This window comes from Sander lucioperca, chromosome 16, assembly GCF_008315115.2.
Source record: "Sander lucioperca isolate FBNREF2018 chromosome 16, SLUC_FBN_1.2, whole genome shotgun sequence".
Classification (NCBI taxonomy): Eukaryota; Metazoa; Chordata; class Actinopteri; order Perciformes; family Percidae; genus Sander; species Sander lucioperca.
In genome coordinates this window covers 10,858,995-10,879,312 of record NC_050188.1, presented here as the reverse complement: position 1 = coordinate 10,879,312, position 20,318 = coordinate 10,858,995, and the positions used below count along the sequence as shown (strand labels likewise).

The following is a 20,318-nucleotide window of genomic DNA, read 5'->3' as shown; positions in this document are numbered from 1 at the left end:
TGTGTGAAAGGTAATGGCTTTGTGGAGAAGTTGACCTCTGAACAGAGGACAGAAATAAATATCTTGACGATGTGAGTACTCCTTAGTACCTATTCAGCCACAGCAGAGGGGGAGGCCCACATAAATCAAATGCCAAAGTGATATTTATTTGCCTCCTCAACTATTTACTTACTGACAATAAAGTTGGAATTGATGTGGCTATTAAGACGAGTGTTTCGGAATGGTCAGGGGCTGCAAATGAGGCCACTTTATGGATCGGATGCAATAAAACCCAGTGATAAAACAATATGGAAGATGTGGACCTGGCCGTCAATCAAAGGTAAGTATGATAAGCAAGTTCATTAATTTTAATGGAAGAAATTCTTCTCAATAATGCACCAGCCGTGCTGCCATTATCCATATTTCTTGTCCTAATTCAGTGCTTTAACCCAGACAGAATGGAAGTTTCCCATACCCTCCAGTAAGCCATGAACTCAAACAGTGAGAGGTGAGGGAGGGTGAGGAGGGAAGGGTAAAGAGAGGATAGGGGCCTGGAAGAGAGATTAGCGAGATGCCCTAGGCTCATTTTTTCAAGCACTGTGGACAAGGTGATGTCACCACACGTTCCACTAAGGGGTCTCCCCCCAAAGAGAGGAGGGGAGAAACAAAGGGGGGTACAAGAAGAGAGATGGGCAGGGGGAAGAGAGACTAAGAGGAAAAAAGTAAGGAGGAACGGAGAAAACCACATACTGAAAGCAAAGGGGGGAGTAGAAGAGGGAGAGAGACTTGGGATTTGGATTGTGCAGCAGCGGTGGGGAGAGGGGAGGGGAAAAGTTGGACACGGACAATCTTGCAGCAACTTTTTTTCTTCTTTCCTTTCTCCGTGGAAGAAGCCTCAAGAAAAGAAAGACAACGGGACAAAAGACGCTCTGGATTACATTTAAATTGCATTTGCATCGCCCCTCAAGAGTTCCCTGGATACAATCACGCTTTTATTTCCGGATTAATGTGGTCGCAAATCTGTGGATTTATCAGTAGTTGAAGGTATGGCTTTTGTGGACTTTTATAGACGTGTTTGCGATGCTTGAAATGTGTAAAAGCGATGTAAGTTTTAAAGAAACGTCGCAGGTAGTGGAACTTTATGCTGAAACTTTTGCAGTAGGCTGTAGGTTCGTAGGCTATTGCAACAGGCATAATACAGTAGGCTACATCACATGGGGATATTATAAGCGTATTATACAGCAGATAACAAATACATATCACTGTAATCACTATAGAGCAACATAGTGCGTATCCTATGGGTTTATCATAATGATGCTTAAGAAAAGTTTCATAATTTTAGGAGATAAAATGTCTTAACATGTAAGCATGATAAACACACTTTCTCCCAGTGGGGATCATTAAAATTATATCTGCTGGGTAGTCCTGACACCTTTTTGTACTTCTTTATTGGATCTTGCGAGAAACATTTGGTAGGCCTATAGCTGCTTGCACAAGTGATGCTGATTTTCCCTTCATACTCCCTAGCCTTACTACAACAAATCATGGCCTGAGCTGTTACTGTAAATCTTTGTGGCACGGAAAAGCCTCTCTGCAGCGCCTTGTTTGGATCTGCAACATGCATATCATTCAGGCCAAGTAATGTCTGAGCCTATTACTGCACTGATTTGAGATCAGTGTCCAACATCTAACTTCTTGCCTCTATACCTGGGGGAAAAAAAAGTGCTGAGGAGGAAGCTTGAATGCCACAGTCACATCTGTTTTCCTCATTACTCAGCCATCCCCTGTTTGCTGGCTTTTGCATCCTGTCTGCTAACCCATCTTGAAAGTTTTCTGTGGTTCCTTCCCTGCCACATGTGGAACAGCTCATTGTTGCCTGTTGCAACTTGAGAAAAAATATGATTTATTTCTCTGATGAGAGGTGTCAATCTCTCCAATGTTACTGCTTCACCGTCAGTAAACAACAGATATCTTTGTTGAAGGGGTCATTTCAACAAAGATATTAAGATAATCTAAAACGCTTAAAAAACCCTTATTTGCTGCAGTATTTCCTGGGGCCCCCCCCCCCCCCCCCTTCAGTAATAGGTACTACTCCCTCTTCAGACCCTGGGGAATGTAGCCCTGTAAACATAACAAATTGATGTCCTTGAATTAAACTGCACATTAAGTGTTGCTCACTTAACCTGCTGCAGGCTGAACATGCAGTGTTTAGCTGTGGGCAATGCAGGATCTGTTTCATGTACTGCTTCTAATTCTAGCCTGTACTGTATGCCTACAGATAATTTTATCATCCACTTGACTCTTTGCTTATTCCGTACAGCAGTGAAGTGAACATTAAGGTATCAGAAATGGTCAGCCTTTAGCAGGTCATCTGAAGGCTGACTCAACCATGCATAGAATGGGCTTGAGGCCAACCAGTTCACGCCATCTGAGTAGGCGTCACTTTACATCATTACTTCTGTAAGTGGACCAAAAGTGTCCATGGCAGTGGAACTTTGAGGCAACCATGAGCAGAGGGAGGGTTGTATGTATTCAAAACTCCCTCCTTTTGTTCGCAATCTGCAACTGTGCTGGCTTGTTTCTCATTCACAACTATTCAAGGCCCTGAACACAGCCCAGTATTTAAGACTAGTAAAAACTTGCCACAGTTTCCTTTGAATGTTTTACAGCTTTGGATATTGTCTTCGCTAGTTTGAGAGTTTCTATTGCTCCCGGTCAGTGGATATCTGGAGTGTCTATCGACGCCTCAGGGCATCTTTAATTACTTTTATTCCCTCAGAGTTCCCTGTTGTAACAGGCCTGCAATGCACTCTCAGGTTTGGCCTGAAGCACATCTTAAGTTCCAAGAGCCATGATTGTACGTGGACATGTTGTTCTGTTCATGATGACATCATAATCACAGTAAAGAGAAGCTTCTGACTGTCAGAAATGCTCTGATACTTCCTATCTGGCAAAAAGATCTCCGGGGCGTGCCTGAAAAGATAGCAGCATATTGACTGTTGTCAACATCCACTACTCAGTCCATACTTTGGTCCAGACAGAAACATCTCAACAGTTACTTGATGGATTGGCAGAAAATTTGGCACAGGCATGCATGGCTGCCAGAGGACGAGTCTACTGGCTGAAGTGATGCTCTGACATCATCACTATCACCTCCATGAGGTTCACATTAATGGTTTCGAGTGAAATGTCTTAACAACTATTGGTTGGATTGCCATGAAATTTGTAACAAACATTAATATGCCTACCAGAAAGAAACATCCATCCATCCATCCATCTTCTTCCGCTTATCCGGTAACGGGTCGCGGGGGTAGCAGCTCCAGCAGGGGACCCCAAACTTCCCTTTCCCGAGCCACATTAACCAGCTCCAACCTGGTTAGCCAGGTTGGAGATATAATCTCTCCACCTAGTCCTGGGTCTTCCCCGAGGCCTCCTCCCAGCTGGACGTGCCTGGAACACCTCCCTAGGGAGGCGCCCAGGGGGCATCCTTACCAGATGCCCGAACCACCTCAACTGGCTCCTTTCGACGCGAAGGAGCAGCGGCTCTACTCCGAGCTCCTCACGGATGACTGAGCTTCTCACCCTATCTCTAAGGGAGACGCCAGCCACCCTCCTGAGGAAACCCATTTTGGCCGCTTGTACCCTGGATCTCGTTCTTTCGGTCATGACCCAGCCTTCATGACCATAGGTGAGGGTAGGAACGAAAACTGACCGGTAGATTGAGAGCTTTGCCTTCTGGCTCAGCTCTCTTTTCGTCACAACGGTGCGATACATTGAGTGTAGTACCGCACCCGCTGCGCCGATTCTCCGACCAATCTCCCGCTCCATTGTCCCCTCACTCGCGAACAATACCCCAAGGTACTTGAACTCCTTCACTTGGGGTAAAGACTCATTCCCTACCCGGAGAAGGCACCCCATCGGTTTCCTGCTGAGAACCATGGCCTCAGATTTAGAGGTGCTGATCCTCATCCCAGCCGCTTCACACTCGGCTGCGAACCGATCCAGTGAGTGCTGAAGGTCACAGGCCGACGATGCCATCAGGACCACATCATCCGCAAAAAGCAGCGATGAGATCCCCAGCTCATCAAACTGCAACCCCTCTCCACCCCGACTACGCCTCGATATCCTGTCCATAAATACTACAAACAGGATTGGTGACAAAGCGCAGCCCTGGCGGAGGCCAACTCTCACCTGAAACGAGTCCGACTTACTGCCGAGAACCCGGACACAGCTCTCGCTTTGGTCGTACAGAGATTGGATGGCCCTGAGAAGGGACCCCCTCACCCCATACTCCCGCAGCACCTCCCACAGTATCTCCCGGGGGACCCAGTCATACGCCTTCTCCAGATCCACAAAGCACATGTAGACTGGTTGGGCATACTCCCAGGCTCCCTCCAGGATCCTTGCGAGAGTAAAGATCTGGTCCGTTGTTCCACGACCAGGACGGAATCCGCATTGTTCCTCTTCAACCTGAGGTTCGACTATCGACCGAACCCTCCTTTCCAGCACCTTGGAGTAGACTTTACCGGGGAGGCTGAGAAGTGTGATACCCCTGTAATTGGCACACACCCTCTGGTCCCCCTTTTTGAAAAGGGGAACCACCACCCCGGTCTGCCACTCCTTAGGCACCGTCCCCGACTTCCACGCAATGTTGAAGAGGCGTGTCAACCAAGACAACCCCTCCACACCCAGAGCTTTAAGCATTTCTGGACGGATCTCATCAATCCCTGGGGCTTTGCCACTGTGGAGTTGTTTAACTACCTCAGCAACTTCCACCAGGGAAATTGACGACAATCCCCCATCATCCTCCAGCTCTGCCTCTACCATAGAGGGCGTATTAGTCGGATTTAGGAGTTCCTCAAAGTGCTCCTTCCACCGCCCTATTACCTCCTCAGTTGAGGTCAACAGCGTCCCATCCTTACTGTACACAGCTTGGATGGTTCCCCGCTTTCCCCTCCTGAGGTGGCGAACGGTTTTCCAGAAGCACCTTGGTGCCGACCGAAAGTCCTTCTCCATGTCTTCTCCGAACTTCTCCCACACCCGCTGCTTTGCCTCTTTCACGGCAGAGGCTGCAGCCCTTCGGGCCCTTCGGTACCTTGCAACTGCCTCCGGAGTCCTCTGGGATAACATATCCCGGAAAGACTCCTTCTTCAGTCGGACGGCTTCCCTGACCACCGGTGTCCACCACGGTGTTCGTGGGTTACCGCCCCTTGAGGCACCTAAGACCCTAAGACCACAGCTCCCCGCCGCAGCTTCAGCAATGGAAACTTTGAACATTGTCCACTCGGGTTCAATGCCCCCAGCCTCCACAGGGATGCACGAAAAGCTCCGCCGGAGGTGTGAGTTGAAAGTCTGTCGGACAGGGGCCTCCTCCAGACGTTCCCAATTTACCCGCACTACCCGTTTGGGCTTACCAGGTCTGTCCAGAGTCTTCCCCCACCCTCTGACCCAACTCACCACCAGATGGTGATCAGTTGACAGCTCTGCCCCTCTCTTCACCCGAGTGTCCAAAACATACGGCCTCAGATCAGATGAAACGATTATAAAATTGATCATTGACCTTTGGCCTAGGGTGCTCTGGTACCAAGTACACTTATGAGCATCCCTATGTTCGAACATGGTGTTCGTTATAGACAATCCATGACTAGCACAGAAGTCCAACAACAAACAACCACTCTGGTTTAGATCAGGGAGGCCGTTCCTCCCAATCACGCCTCTCCATGTGTCTCCATCATTTCCCACGTGCGCGTTGAAGTCCCCCAGCAGAACTATGGAGTCCCCTACTGGAGCCCCATACAGGACTCCATTCAAGGTCTCCAAGAAGGCCGAATACTCCGAGCTCTTGTTTGGTGCATACGCACAAACAACAGTCAGAGTTTTCCCCCCCACAACCCGCAGGCGTAGGGAGGCGACCCTCTCGTCCACCGGGGTAAACTCCAACGTAGCGGTGCTCAGCCGGGGGCTTGTGAGTATCCCCACACCCGCCCGGCGCCTCACACCCTGGGCAACTCCGGAGAAGAAAAGAGTCCAACCCCTATCCAGGAGTATGGTTCCAGAACCGAGACTGTGCGTAGAGGTAAGCCCCACCAGATCCAACTGGTAGCGCTCCACCTCCCGCACAAGTTCCGGCTCCTTCCCCCACAGAGAGGTGACGTTCCACGTCCCCAGAGCCAGCGTCTGCCGCCCGGGTCTGGTCCGTCGAGGCCCCTGACCTTCACTGCCACCCATGTGGCAGCGCACCCGACCCCAGCGGTTCCTCCCACAGGTGGTGGGCCCATGGGTTGAGAAAGAAACAGTTCACACCAAATTCAAAAATACATATTTTTCCTCTTACCTGTATAGGGCTATTAATTAGTCTAGATTGTTTTGGTGTGAGTTGCCCAGTATTGAATATATTGGCTGTAGAGATGTCTGCCTTCTGTCGAATATAATGGAACTAGATGGCACCCGGCTTGTAGTGCTTAAAGTGCCAAAAAACACATGTCTATTTCCAGAAATCATGAACCGGTTACTCACAATAATCCACAGACCTGGATGTGAGCAGTTTCATTTGGCAACTATTTTCTTTTCTTTATTGTTTTTCAAATGTATTTTTGTGGCGCTTTGAGCACCACAAGCCAAGTGCCTTCTAGTTATAGTGATCTACATGATGTAACAATGGCCTGTATCATTGTGTTTTAGCCTATATTCATAAATATCTTTCTGTATGTCTGTCTGAAACAATTCTTGTTCTGGCTTTGTGACCACATCCTTGTATTTCTGCCCCTTTTGTCTTCTGTGGCACGCATGCTGTACTGTATATGAACTTTTTTTTTATGTCATTGTATGCATTCATTCATCTACCTGTCCACTTTTTTGCAGGACTTCTGTTTTATGGCTGCATTCCAGTCAACATTTAGACAGGACTTTACACGTTCTCTGCTGGCAGAGAACTTAACCTGGAGAATTCATTCAGGGTCATGACCTCACAGTCCGATCAGGAGGATGTTTTTACTGCCTGGCACCCAAACCACTCTGGACTGCGTGTGTTTGTATTTGTGAGCAGGGTAGATTGGAAATAGATACTCTGTGAGCGAACTGTACATCAATCTTCTTGCTACAGAATGCTGGAAGAGACAGCTGGAAAGGTACTGAACCCTCAAATGTTACATGGCCGACACATTTATGCTGGGTTCTCCCATTTAAACAGATGGAAAGGAGTCTAAATAGTGGGCAACGGTTTCACTGTTATTTAATCATCCGTGATTCTGTGGCTAATAAGCAATTCTCTTGTCAGGCCATAGAGAGGACATGTTTCATTTAACTCTGTCAGTGTGTGTTCCTCTAAACAGGCTTGTGTTGCGGCTGTTGTTCCATCTGTAAGCAGTGGCAATGATGATGAAATGTGTGACAACCAAAATTGCTAAGCATTGAGCACAAATTACCTCCATTGTTATATAGGACAATATCAGTTTCTGTCCATGTATTCAAGCCATACAAGTACTGGAACTGGTAGCTGTACTGAAAATAGAAAATATTCAATAGGTCTGGACCTAGAACCTAAATGACCCCTAGAACTACTGAGCTGGTCTGTACCTTCCATGGAGACACATTGTTGTCGTAAAAATACTGTCCAAGCTGAAATGATGAGCGTTGTGATGTGATTGTTAACGTTGGTCACCACTTCTGTCCGCCAGCACATGTCTTCAGGCTTTTAGTGCTGGAAGACTTTCAAATCTGTCATTGTTTTCCTTCCTGTATTAGCTTCGTACTCAGTGACCCAATCACTCGCGGGCCTGCTTACCGGGCTCATAGCCAGCCCAGCGGCCAGGCCCAGTGACCTGACCCCATACTGGCTTTATCTGCTGTAGCCAGCTGGGTGGCCCGTGAAGCTGCAGATGGAGTGCAGAGAAAGAAAGAGAAACAACCATAGCAACACATATAGGAAGCCTATTAAATTGTTTTGGATTATGGCCAGATAATAATAGCAATGAGCTGTAACTTTTCCCTCAGCCTGTGTTCTCTGGACTGTGATGTATTATGTACTGTGTGAACTTTCTTATTATTGTGATCATGTGGCATGAAGCCTATAATAATAGCTTCAGCTTTAGAGTGCTCAAACTCAGCCGTCTAAGGCTTTGATTAACCTTCCACCCATCCAACTGCAGGGGAAAACTTTGTTATAATCTATTCTTCTTGCTGTTTAGCTCGCAGCAATTTTACATAAAAAGTGTTCATGTTGTCAACAGTTGTGCACACGGATAAATTGTGCCACAGCAAGATTATACAGTGTCTTGCAAATATCTTGTTCTTTTCATAAAATGGTAACCCTGGCCTTTTTAAAATGGAAGAAAACAAGGGATGGAACCACAACTTGAGTGAGCAGCACCCAAAATTGAATGCATAATTCACAATGCAAGTCAAGCTGTCCTTATTATTTCAGAACATAATTTGAAACACCATAGTCCACCACATTGTCTGTTAGCAGCAAGCTGCAGGAAGTCAGGTCAGATGGTATTCACACAGTGTCCTCAGCTGGGCAGGTACGCCACATTGTGTACCCCCAGGGGAGCATGGGGGTCATTTCTCCTGGCAGACGGGACAGGTGTGTGTACAGAGACAGTCTGCTCGCCTGCCTGCCTTGAGGGCCCTGCTGTACCTGTAAACACTGCAGAGTTATGGGGTCCTCACACATGCCGAGGGCAAGTCCAGGTCAGCTGGGATGTGTTTATGTGAGTCAGAGTGGGCGGTGTTAGTGTGTTTGTGTGCATGCATTCTTTGTGCATTTATAAAAAAAAAAGGGGCTGCAATAAGGGAATAGGACTGTGGAGACTCTGAATATAATGAGTATTTAGACGTGGCAAGTATTTTAATCTGTGCAGGAGTGTGTGTGTTTGCTTGTTGTTGGGCCACGTGGAAGCATCTGGTGCAACACAACCATGGCTCTAGTGGAATAGTCTCCAGATGTGTTTGTGTGTTTTGGCCCCTGTGTGTTTGACTCAGGACCAACCAGCCTGCATGTAAATCATTTGACTTCTATGTGTGCATTTTGTTTAGTTGTCTTGGTATTTGTGTGTAGCAGCATGTGCACATTCTTTTTTTCTTTTAGAATTCTTTCCTAGATATGGTCACGTGAATGTGTGCACTTATGTGCACTCTCACATACATTTTTGTGTGTGTGTGTGTAGCAGCTGTCCAGTCAAAGGCCAACCAGATGGACAGGATAATGACTATGATCAGACTTTATAGAGTTACACTCCCTAATGAAGCACATTCTGGTTAATTCATATGCCACTAACAAAGCCCGCATCATACCACATAATTAACACATCAACTGTGACTGACTCATAAATATACATCAACGTCTATTTAGGAGTCAAGCATAATGTGCAGCTGGCGGCAGAGTGAGCAGACTGGGTGTCAGTCTGACAGAATGTAGGAAGAATTTGACTTTTTTGACTTTCTCTTTTTCTGTTTGTTTGTTCATCCATCAGCTGGTGACGTGAGGTGTTTTCGGTGGAGTTAAACCATGTGGCTTCTCTGTTCCTCTCTGACTCTGTTGGCCCTCAGCTTTGGATCGTGTGACTCGCTGACATCAGAGCAAGGTGAGTTTCCGCTACTCCGCTGGATTTTTTTTTGAAAAAAAAAAGAAAATGTATATATACTCTAGTAGTCGTTATACATTAGTAAAAAAAAAAGAAGTGATATTCAAAAACAAAAGAAAGTGTTACAAATGGCTAAAGCTAACCTGGGCTCATATGACAAAGACATAGCTAGCCATTAATCCCCCTGTCTCCTTTTCCCTGTGTGTTGCCTTTAATGTGAGAATGAGACCAAACTTGCCTGGATGAGTATATGTCTTCCCAACTTCTACAGGGATTTGTGCTGTGCTAAACTGACTCACCCAGACACTGCATGCGTTTGCATCTGAAGCCGTTCACTGCTACGTGTCCTCTCCTTTGTTGGCGTCCTTGCCAGGCCAGCCCCGCTTTTTCCTTGTTGTTATAGTTGAGGTTTAAAAGTTGCATTTACAAAAGTTTGTAGAAAAACAAGAATAGTCTTTCAGCGTCTTTGTCTTCTTAGTGTTCTCTGTGTAGAAACATCTGGTGTGCAAACAATCACCTCAATCAATCCCCTCCAAACACCTGCAAATCTGGGTTATCAGTGACACACACACACACACACACACACACACACACACACACACACACACACACCCTCATGTCACGTGTCGGCGTTTACCCTATCAGCTAACTATGCCCTCTTCTCTAAAGACACTAAACTGGAATCAAAACTGATATCATAACAAAAGAGAAAGAATATGTCTTGCTTTATAACATAAGTAATAGTTCGGCATATGCTTATTTGCTTTCTTGCTGAGAGATAGATGAGAAGATGGATACCACTCTCATATCTGTCCTTATAACCCAGATTTTTCACCAGACGCTTCTGTGCTGCGTTCCGGGTGCACCGCGGTTTTGTTCCGTCCTTGTGCAAAAAAATAATATGACATAAAACAACACGTAAAACCAGTGCTTGTTATATTTAAACTTTTTGGACGGATTAAACAAACGAGATGTAACAGGTTACTTAGTGAGCTTTACCGTACACATATGAGAGCAGTATCAATCTTCTCATGTAACTCACGGCAAGAAAAAAAATTCCAAAGATGTTGAACAAAACAAGATTTAAAAATTGGACATTTATTCCAAATTGGATGTACAACATAAAAGCACTGCATTACATTTATAGTCACTGTGGAGCTCTTTATATTAAACTGCCTACAACTGAAGCTGTGGATACAAATGTTAAATGGTAAAGGCCACAAAAAAATACTTGCTCTCAACTCACTGCTTCTCAGAACAGTCCTTGTATCTTCATTTAAATGCTAAAAGTCACAAAACCATTCTAACAGTTATAACTGACACAAATTTTCTATCTGGTGTTGTATGCTTGACGAACTCGACACGCTTTGGAACCCATCTGAGTTTGATGGAACTGTGTGTATGCGCCCTGTGTGTGTGATGGGGCCCAAGACTACAAAAAAATAAATTGTAAAATTGACTGTAATTACAGCTTATGTGCGTTACATGCTGGTGGCTGTTGGTGGCAGAGTGGTTAGGCTGTGGCAAGGAGTGTGTGTTTACCATGTGCGGTTGTGTTCCTCTTCATCAGCCATCAATCATACTGAGTTTCTGTGTATTTGTATAGGAGAAACATTTGTTTTTAATATTTTTAATATCTGTGTGTGTGCATATATAAACTTGTAAGCATGTTGTGTGTTCAATTGTCTGTTGGTGTGTTAGAGAGAATGTATGTGCGCGTCTGCGTGCGTAAACACAGTAAATCTAGTCTACTGTGTTGTTTTATTTATTCATTTATTTCATTCCCAACTGTCATACTCCCTCATCACACTGGCAGTGTGTTCTCAGGGGTAGGCTCTGTGATATCACCCCGGGGGCCAAACAATCCTCCGTAGCTCGTGGAGCTCTGAAGGGAGCTTTGTGGAGGAGGGGATCCCTCTTGGGAGACCCTAGTCAGAGCTTTTCAGATGAGACTGAGTCAGCTTGCAGCTCCCCTGAGTCCTCTCCCCCAGTGGTTGGAAGAAAGTGCTTTCTCAAGTGCAGCTATAACACTTTGTCACAGTAAGCACCACACACACGCTCACATACACACATTCCTCTGACTCATCCAAATCACTACTTACTGGTAATTTGCTGACATTACAGAAGGAAAGGAGGTTTAAGTAAAACTAGTGTTGAGGAGTTGAGCTGGATGATTGCGCTGCCGTTCTGCAGTGTATCAGCCAGATAGACTAGTCCCCATAGTTGAGTTAAATTGCTGAGATTCCCTGCCTTTGGTAAAGTGTTGCTGATATGGGTTCTTTTGGTGTGCCACAGACCCTACTCAGTCTGATAATGGATTTGTGTATTGATTAGTTTTTACTCAGCTTTCCCTCTGTCTGTGTCTGAGCTAAGTTGTATGTTTCCAGGTGCCAATGAATTGTAATAAGCTTATTTTCACAGAACTAGAAGTTAGAGAAGACAAGCAGCAGAAACAGACATACATTACAGAGCCTGGTTAGGGGTACAGCTTGTTGTGAAGTGTAGTAAATATCCTATATGCTGTCTTTGCTTCTACACTGAGAACTGATTATATTCTGTAGCCCCTTACTCATAGTAAATACTGTATTGTGTATCTGTTAATCTGATGTAATTCCATCTGGAACAGGATGTTGAGACGGAGAAAAAAGGGTCTACTTTAATGTAAACCAATTAAATAGGGGAGAGAGGCTGTCAGATGTGATAGGACGTCACTGACAAGAAATGAATCTGAGCAGAACACTTAAACTTGTAACTGCTTCAGGGTGGCTGCTTCATGAATGAACCTGTCCTGTTATGTCTCTACTCTTAAAAAAAAAAAAAAAGTGCATTGCAGTAACGTAATATTGAGTCACATCTCAGTAACTGCCCAGTGCATACAAATGACCAACAAGTGACAAATGTGATCAGTCAAATGAATGTTTAAAATGAATGTTGAACATTTGGAGATGACATGTAATAAGCAGCCAATTTCCTTTTAAGTGTCTTTCGCCCTTTTTCTCTGATTGTCCAATCCAGCCTCACTTACCAATATGTATATGCCCACCCTGCACACACACAAACACACAGGTTGCCAGACATCATGTCAAACAACGCAATCTTATTTGAGAAGTGTACAGACCTCTGCATGTACTGTCTCAGTTTATTGTTGTGAAAAGCTTGTAAATGTGTGTCATGAGTCCAGTCTGTGTCTGTGTGTGCTTGTAAGTGTGTTGTGAATGTGGGCCAGAGGCCCACAAAGGGGAAAATGAGTGAGCTCATCCCTCTCAAGTACAGCGTTTTAAGTCTTTCCACTCCTCTGTGCTGCAGTTTTATCTCTGGAAAAAAACAAAACAGGAATGTTCTCTCTTGTCTGTCTCATTTGCCGAAGAAGGCAAGTGAGACACTCCCCCCTCTGTCTCAGACCCTTCTTCGGTTTTTATCATCCTCTCAGTTTGTGATTTTCCCCATACTTTAACCTCACATATAGCTACATTGAATCATCATATCAAATCGACTACACCACCCAGCATCCCTGTGCCATATGTTGCTTGTGTTTAATAGCTCTGGGACCTGGAAGACTCTCCCTCTGAGTCTAACTTTCTGCTGATCAGCAGCCCAGTCCAATTATCTTGGAATGCCTCATTGTAAAGCACATTCAATAACTACCATACCCTCTCGAATTGCAAACCACACACCAAACACCTCTTCTGTGACCTCTTCTCCCTAATGGAAATGCTGTGCCAATTGTTTGCTGCTACAGAAACAGAATTTAAACTCAGGGCAGTTGGTTTCAGTAGACCCTAGCCACAGTAAGGCACTGGTAAATAAGGCCATTGATTCCTTAACCTTCTAAAGTTTGTTAAATATCTTGCAAGATGCAAGAAAGGTCACACATTATTTATTTTAGCTGGGATATTGCAGTGGGCCAGCTAGAGTTGAGTTGACAGTTAGGAACCCTCTCTTTATAGATTTAACCATTTATTGCAACAAATAGAAATACAGTTATGCTTGGCGCTGATGGCTCCGCTCTTGATAATGCTCCCTGGACCAGTCAAGCAGCGTGCTAAGCTGAAACAGGGAATGCTATGCAGAACCCCATTGGATATAAAAGAGTGAGCCAAAAGAAGGACATTGAAAACCACTATAAACTTTGAGTCATGTTAGGACTCTGAACTAGGAAGGTGGAGGCTGGGGTGGTGGAGGCACTGTGTTGCCAGCAGCAGCGGTGAGTGAGTGAAGCAGTGTAGACGTAAAAGGACTGCCTTGATGTGAGAATGGCTGAGATTGGTGTGTGTCTGATAGGAATGATAATTCAATCAGAGGGCGTATGACTTCCGTGTCCTGCATGAACTAACGCTAAGCTTAATTTATATTGGAGTTCCATTACTTCCTGTAAATTGATGCATTTTTAATAATCAAATCATCTACATTTCTCCTTTGTTATCACCCTCTGAGTTGAGTGTAAGTTTGTATACATCAAAAAGTAGTGTTTAACTTCACTAAAGACCCATCATGTTCCTGATTTTTAATTTATCTTTGGCAAGATGGAAACTTGGGGGAACACTCACAGCAGTGTGCGGCATGACTGCCAGTAGTATCATTACCTGCTTTGGCACGACTCAAACACAACCCATCAAAGAGGAAGTGAACCCAGCCAAGACCATCCAATCTCTTTAAGGCTACATGCAGCTGCTAGCAGGATCCTGGAGTGGCACTCTATGCTATGTGCTAATTAGCTTGTCAACAAGCAAGCTCTTTCCTTTGATCACAGCTTGAGAGGAAATGGGGTTCAAGATCCGCTGTATGTCCTCTGCCAAGTGCCTGAGTCTGCAACAGTCCACTAAAATATCATCCATCGTCTGAGTTATGTGTAAATAGCTTGTTTATCCCATGAGCATGAGCAAAAGTCTCACAGTCTTAAAAGTAAACACAACATTTAGCTTTAAAAGTTGTTTACTAATGTGATTTCTCCAAATGCAAATGCAGCCTCAGACTCATCTGGTTTTGTCATCTTCAGTTATTCTGCGTCAGCCTTACGTCTCATTCACACATGCATTCTAAATGTTGAGCATGTCATTTACATACTGAGCTTGTTCAATTCCTGAGCAATCTGTTCCTGTGCATTTTTATAAACATTTATGTTAAATCATTATTTTTGTATTTATAATTTGTATAATTATAGTGACAAACCCACAGAGAATTATCGCCCAGCTGCTGTTCCTCTCAGTTCTATGAAACGTTTTAGCTTCTTTCAGCTCATTGTTTTTCTCTAATGGCCGCAACTTTACTGTTTTGTTTCAATCTCACATTTCGCTTTAGCTCTCTTTTTCTAGCTGTCGCAGGCAGTTGTTTACAGTAAAACAAGCTCTGATAAACCCACTGTATACTCTAGCACCAAGTGACGGACAAAGTTAGCAGCTAGCTGGATCAAAACAGAGTTAAAACAAGAGTAAATATTTGACTTATTATCATGGTGGCCAGAAACACAAATTCAAATAAATGCTAATGTTGTCTTCAGGATGTTTAAATAGAAAACTGTTTGCTAACAAATTCCCCTCGTATCAACTTTATAGGGTGGTATGTCAAAGTTGTGTTTAAAGCTTGGTGTCGTGCCACCAATTGGCCCAATAAAATCTATAAATCATGGTTTAAAGTTATATCCTAGAAGGTGTATTTTGTTAGCTTTAGCTCGACTTCATTAACCTTGGCTATATTTTGAGCTTAATGCAACAATGTTCTCAAATCTTGAAGTTGGTAAGTTAACGTCTATGTATGAAAGATGCTGAAAGATGTTGCGCTAACCAAGCATGCTAAAAACAAAATGGAGCATGATAAAAAACAGACTGATGAAAGTTGAGCAAAGTCGTACAATGTAGAGCAGGAGCTTGACAAACTCAGTCTGAGATGTCCTTAAATGTCCACTGGAGAGACAACACAGTATTTAGGGTAAAAAACACTTTTCCCTTTTTCTCACTCTCTGCTCTCCTATGTGTTCGTTCTTCCTCCTCTCTCCACCTTTTCCTCTCTTCTGTTGCTTGACTTTTCATTATGCTGCTCGTTTGCCTCTAGCCAGGATTACTCCTGACAAAGCCTTCATCTTGATTCTGTCTGATGGAAATGGGACGGTGATGAAAAACAAAACAGAAAAAAGAGTAAGCAGCAACGAAAGGTAGATCCTACCATCTCTTGACTTCAAAAAACCTGCGATAGGAGATGTGAAGGCATCAGTGTCTTTGTGAGGCTGCAGAGAGTGTGCTGAGTCAGCCGATACTGTGAGGTTTCAAAATGGACCAGTCAAGTAATAAATACAGCATGTGTGATTGTGTGTGTGTGTGTGTGTGTGTGTGTGTGTGTGTGTGTGTGTGTGTGTGTGTGTGTGAGAGTGAGAGTGAGGGGAAAAAAGAATGTACAGTAAGATAGAAGCGGAGCAACAGTATCTGAGGGCTCCGAAGACTGCTTGATACTTCCTGTACACTCCACTGTATCTGTTACTTTGTTCCGAAGTCGCATTCAATTCATACAATTTCTTTGACTATTCATCTTAAGTTTCTCTCAGCGTACTACCACACTGTTTGACATCCCTTTTCTACACCTTGATTTGTACTTGCAGGCAGCAATAAGAAAATGGCACACTGTGCAGGCAGACAGGCTGAAATGTGCTGTGCTTTAAAACAGTCTTTGTATTTTGAAAGCAAGATGAGCAGAAGCTGCAGGGTGTCAATTGATGAACTTGATAAAAGGTGATGAAGCGCTGAATGCGATTTAATTCCTTCTTGAGCCGGCCTCCATGAAATAAAATTTCTAACTCTTAATTGAAGTCAGTTGGATGCTATTATTCATGTAATTATATTAGGCTCTTTTCTCTTGTTTTGATGTGACTTTCAGTCAGACGGCGTGTGCAGTGCAATCTCTGATGTTCTCAACAACTCAATCTGTTAAAGCTAGGAGGCACAAAAACATTTCTTTAGTTTGAAGTTCAGAAAGCTGTTTTTATTCAGGCTTTTGTCTTCTCATTCATATCGACAGTCATAGTGACCTTCAAATGAATCCTACATCTGAATTAGCACCTGATCTTCAGTTTATGTTTCTGTGTACACAATTGACCGCTAGCTAAGTCCCATCCTCCTTGGTTACTGTTGCTGAGCCTTTTTCGTTCTCACAAAGCACATGCAGTTTACATTGATAATGGTGACAGATTTCCTACATGAAATTTGCAGCAATTTTCAGAACATGGGTCTTCGATTTCAGACATAGGTAAAGGGAAGGAAAAAAAAGTACACTCTGATTTCTAGCTGACAAGTTTGAGCCGATTTTGTCTGACTTTTTAATAATTCCAGCTCATTAATTTTTTTTTTTACATATCTTTATTGAATTTCCAAGACAGCCACGGAGTAAAGAATAAAGCCCTCCTTTTAGCCCACCCGCAATCCCTTAAAAACAACTAAGACAACAACAAAAAACTAAACAACAAAAAACACAGAAAGTTTGCACAGTTGAGGCATACTCAACATAATCAGTCAAAATGGGTTACTTAAGCAATTGTTTGTTATCTGGAAATGTACTTCGAGATCTCAGACCATGCTAGACTATAGAGGCCACTCCGAAGGGTCTGTGCACCATCCTCACCAATATAGTCCAAGAAGGGGTCCCAGATTTTTAAAAAGCGAAAAAGCATGTCTCTGAGCCAGAAGCTACAGCTCATTCATTTTAAAACTAGAAGGGTCTTAGGGGGCTTTCACACCTGCCTTGTTTAGTTCGGTTGAATCACACTAGAGTTCGTTTTCCCCCTTGGTGCGGTTCGTTTGGGCAGGTGTAAATGTGGCAATCGCTCGGGTGCGCACCATAAGCAGACCAACCAAGTGTACTGAGACCTCCTTGATGAGGAGTGGTCTCCGGTATGCTTTCAATCGAACCCTTGAGTGGTTCGTTTGTGGTGAGAACCTGATCCGACCTCGAACCCCACCAACTGTGTACTCCGCATGTCTGAGCTAAATGGCTCCTGTCAGCTGTCTGCGATGCGGCAGAACATGCAAACTGTAGCAGCTTGTAGTGTTTCCCTCACAGAAACAGACTGCGTTCACTCGCATCTCCGTGGTCAAACCAGCCGCCGCTAAAGTTGGAGACAGACACCGGCAGAGCAGAGCGAAGTCTCGGTGACCATGGCAGACGTAGTCGCTCATGAAACAAGGTCTGATTATTTAAATGAAATGAGCTAATTTGACCATGGAGATGAAAGAACTATGCACTAGCTTATTTGGTCCACATGTTGCGCATGAGTTAGCCTTGAATGAGGTTGAATTAAAATATCTAACCTTCAGCTTCACATTAATGATTTAAAATATTACCGAAAGCAACACAGCTTAAAGAAAATCATTAGGTTTTATTTGTGGTTAACGGTGGGCACAACCTGCTTTCACATTCTCTGCAGTCATAGTAAAAAACTGTAGAACGTCTTGCTCAGGGGCATTGGTCCTTGAGCCCCAAAGAGATCAATTAACTGTGGATCACAGTGATTTACAGGGTCGATGTCTACCTGTACAAGCCCAGCTTTTCTTCACATCTCACATCTCCCCTCTGTAGTGAGGCAGGCCGCTCTGACAGGCAACACTTTTCTCTGTAACCTCCCCTGACAGGGTGAGAACATATCCATCAAACGGAGGCTACCGCGACAGACAAGCATGGTGCGAGACAACTTGTCAGACTCTCTGCACAGCTTTGCCCTCATTTCATCTTGCTCTCTGTTTTACACTCTTTTTTGACTCTCTTTCACCCCCACCAACTCCACTCTACTTCTCTTTCTTCCAAATCAATATTTCAGTTACTCTCAAATGCATGTATGTTTGCACTTGCTTGTTCTCTCTCTCACACAAACTCTGTCCATTCCACTCCGCAGTAAGTGTGAAAGGTTACATTTGAAATCACTTCCATCCAAAGTCTGATTTGCTCTTCTTGACATTTTATAAAGCTTGAACTATTGTACAGTTCAGGTTTTTTGCTGTTTACGCACCCGCATTTTGACTTACTTTTCATTTGCTTATCCCTCTGTGTGTTGTCTTCACAGGTGAACAGTGCCCATCCTTACAAGTGGATGAGTGGAAGTTTCCCCAGGCTGCCAGGCAAAATATCACAGGTGAAAAGACTTCAAGCTTGAATTAGCAAACAGACATATATCTTTCTCTGAGTGTTATTCATGTGGGTGCTGATCAATGCCATTTGTTGTTAGGTTTTAATCTGGTGAGGCGATTCTCCCTGCTCAAGAGTACAGATGTCAAGAAGATCCGCAACCCTCGAGGACCTGTCATCCTCCGCCTGGGCAAAACTGCACTCCTACGTCCCACCGAGTAAGTTTACATGTCTCTCACTGTTGCTTTGTTTTTTTTCAGCAACCTACAGACAAATACATCTCACACAAGCACATTGTGTACAGCGTTAGGTTGTAGAGAATGTATTACACAAAGTGAAATGCAAAGTGCATTTTTTGCTGGATTTTCATCTTTCTGTCAGCCTAATGTCGATAGGCTCTTTCTTCCCGTGCTATGACTGAACACAAAGAAATGCAGAGAAACTGAACACCCTACGGCGAAGCAGCCTCTGAACCCTCACACAACATGTCAGAGCTGTCCAGTGGCTGTTAAAAAGCAGACACTTGGCAAACCATACACCACGGGTCAATCTCTGATTGCATTTCCAGAAATACCACTTCATTTCTCTCACCACTGACACTGGCTTGTAAAATTGAACTCGAACAGGCTTTCGGTTTTCCGGTTGTGAACCGCATATACTTACTGTAACTAGTTTTCCCATGAAATGTCTTGTTTTTTTTTTTGCTTGAACACAAACTAAAGACGTTATGCCTTAATTACTGTAGTGGGCATAATGCAGTTGCCTGTAAAGACATAAAAGAAGTTACAAGGATATGAATTTAATAGCGGCATTTTTAAAGCCTGAGCTTGTTCTCAACTTGTTTCTGGGTGAGGAGACCTGCTACCATAAAATCCAACAGAGCATGGCTTCTTTGCACAACATGATTTTGCAGCTTGACATGGTGTAATTATGCTTTCCTCGGTTTTCATGTGGTTATTACACAGTAGTTGGGTGTAGATTGTGTTTGGAATTGCGTGACAAGTACTTATTAGGGTTATGTGCTGACCTTTTTTCAGTCCTGTTTTGTTTTGTTTTTTGTCTTTTTTTTCAGTTCTTGCGAATTATTGCCAGTTTTCAGACTGAGCGAAACTTCTTTCTACCTACCGATAAAGCAGTTTTTTGGAACTTGTCAATTGGGTCAGCCCAGAATATTCTATCCCTCCGTCCAGCACTGTGAGCTCCATTTGCTTGAAGGCCCGATAAATCCGTCTACAAAACACTCTTTTTCTTTTTGGAGACATTTTGTTCTAAAAGTGTCACATAGATTGTTTGTCACAGGCTTAGAGAGTACTTGTCCTTTGGAAAAGAGGGGCGAAACACAAAAAAAACTGTCACATCTCAGGAAATCAGCATCTTTGGAGCCAAAGAGGAAAATCCAAGATGTTTTTGTGTTGCCTCTAACCATACAGAGAGAGGGCGGGAACACCATCTCCTCTCTGCTGCTGGTTTGGGATTTTTTGTAACGGTGCAGCGTTTATGTTATAAATAAATATGTTATATTTATTGTTTATGTTGATGCCATCAAGAGCTCTGCTGTCAGTTTTATCAGTGAAGACTGCTACCTATATGACTTCTTTGCAACTCAGACAGAGAATAATCAATGTTAGCACATCAGCCTTGCCTGTCGGCTGC

The 20,318-nt window shown here is 44.0% G+C and overlaps 1 protein-coding gene across 3 annotated transcripts in view; it reads left to right on the top strand.

Moving 5' to 3' along the window:
- Positions 1–757: 757 nt before the first annotated feature.
- col16a1 (collagen, type XVI, alpha 1) overlaps positions 758–20,318 on the top strand; it is a 129,786-nt gene continuing 110,225 nt past the window's right edge. For all 3 annotated transcript variants that reach the window (XM_031323348.2, XM_031323349.2, XM_031323350.2), the window contains exons 1-4: positions 758–1,023; positions 9,453–9,563; positions 18,604–18,672; positions 18,766–18,883. In XM_031323348.2, coding sequence (XP_031179208.1) covers positions 9,488–9,563; positions 18,604–18,672; positions 18,766–18,883 — 263 coding nt within the window. In that variant the 5' untranslated portion in view covers positions 758–1,023; positions 9,453–9,487. The remainder of the gene's footprint in view (positions 1,024–9,452; positions 9,564–18,603; positions 18,673–18,765; positions 18,884–20,318) is intronic.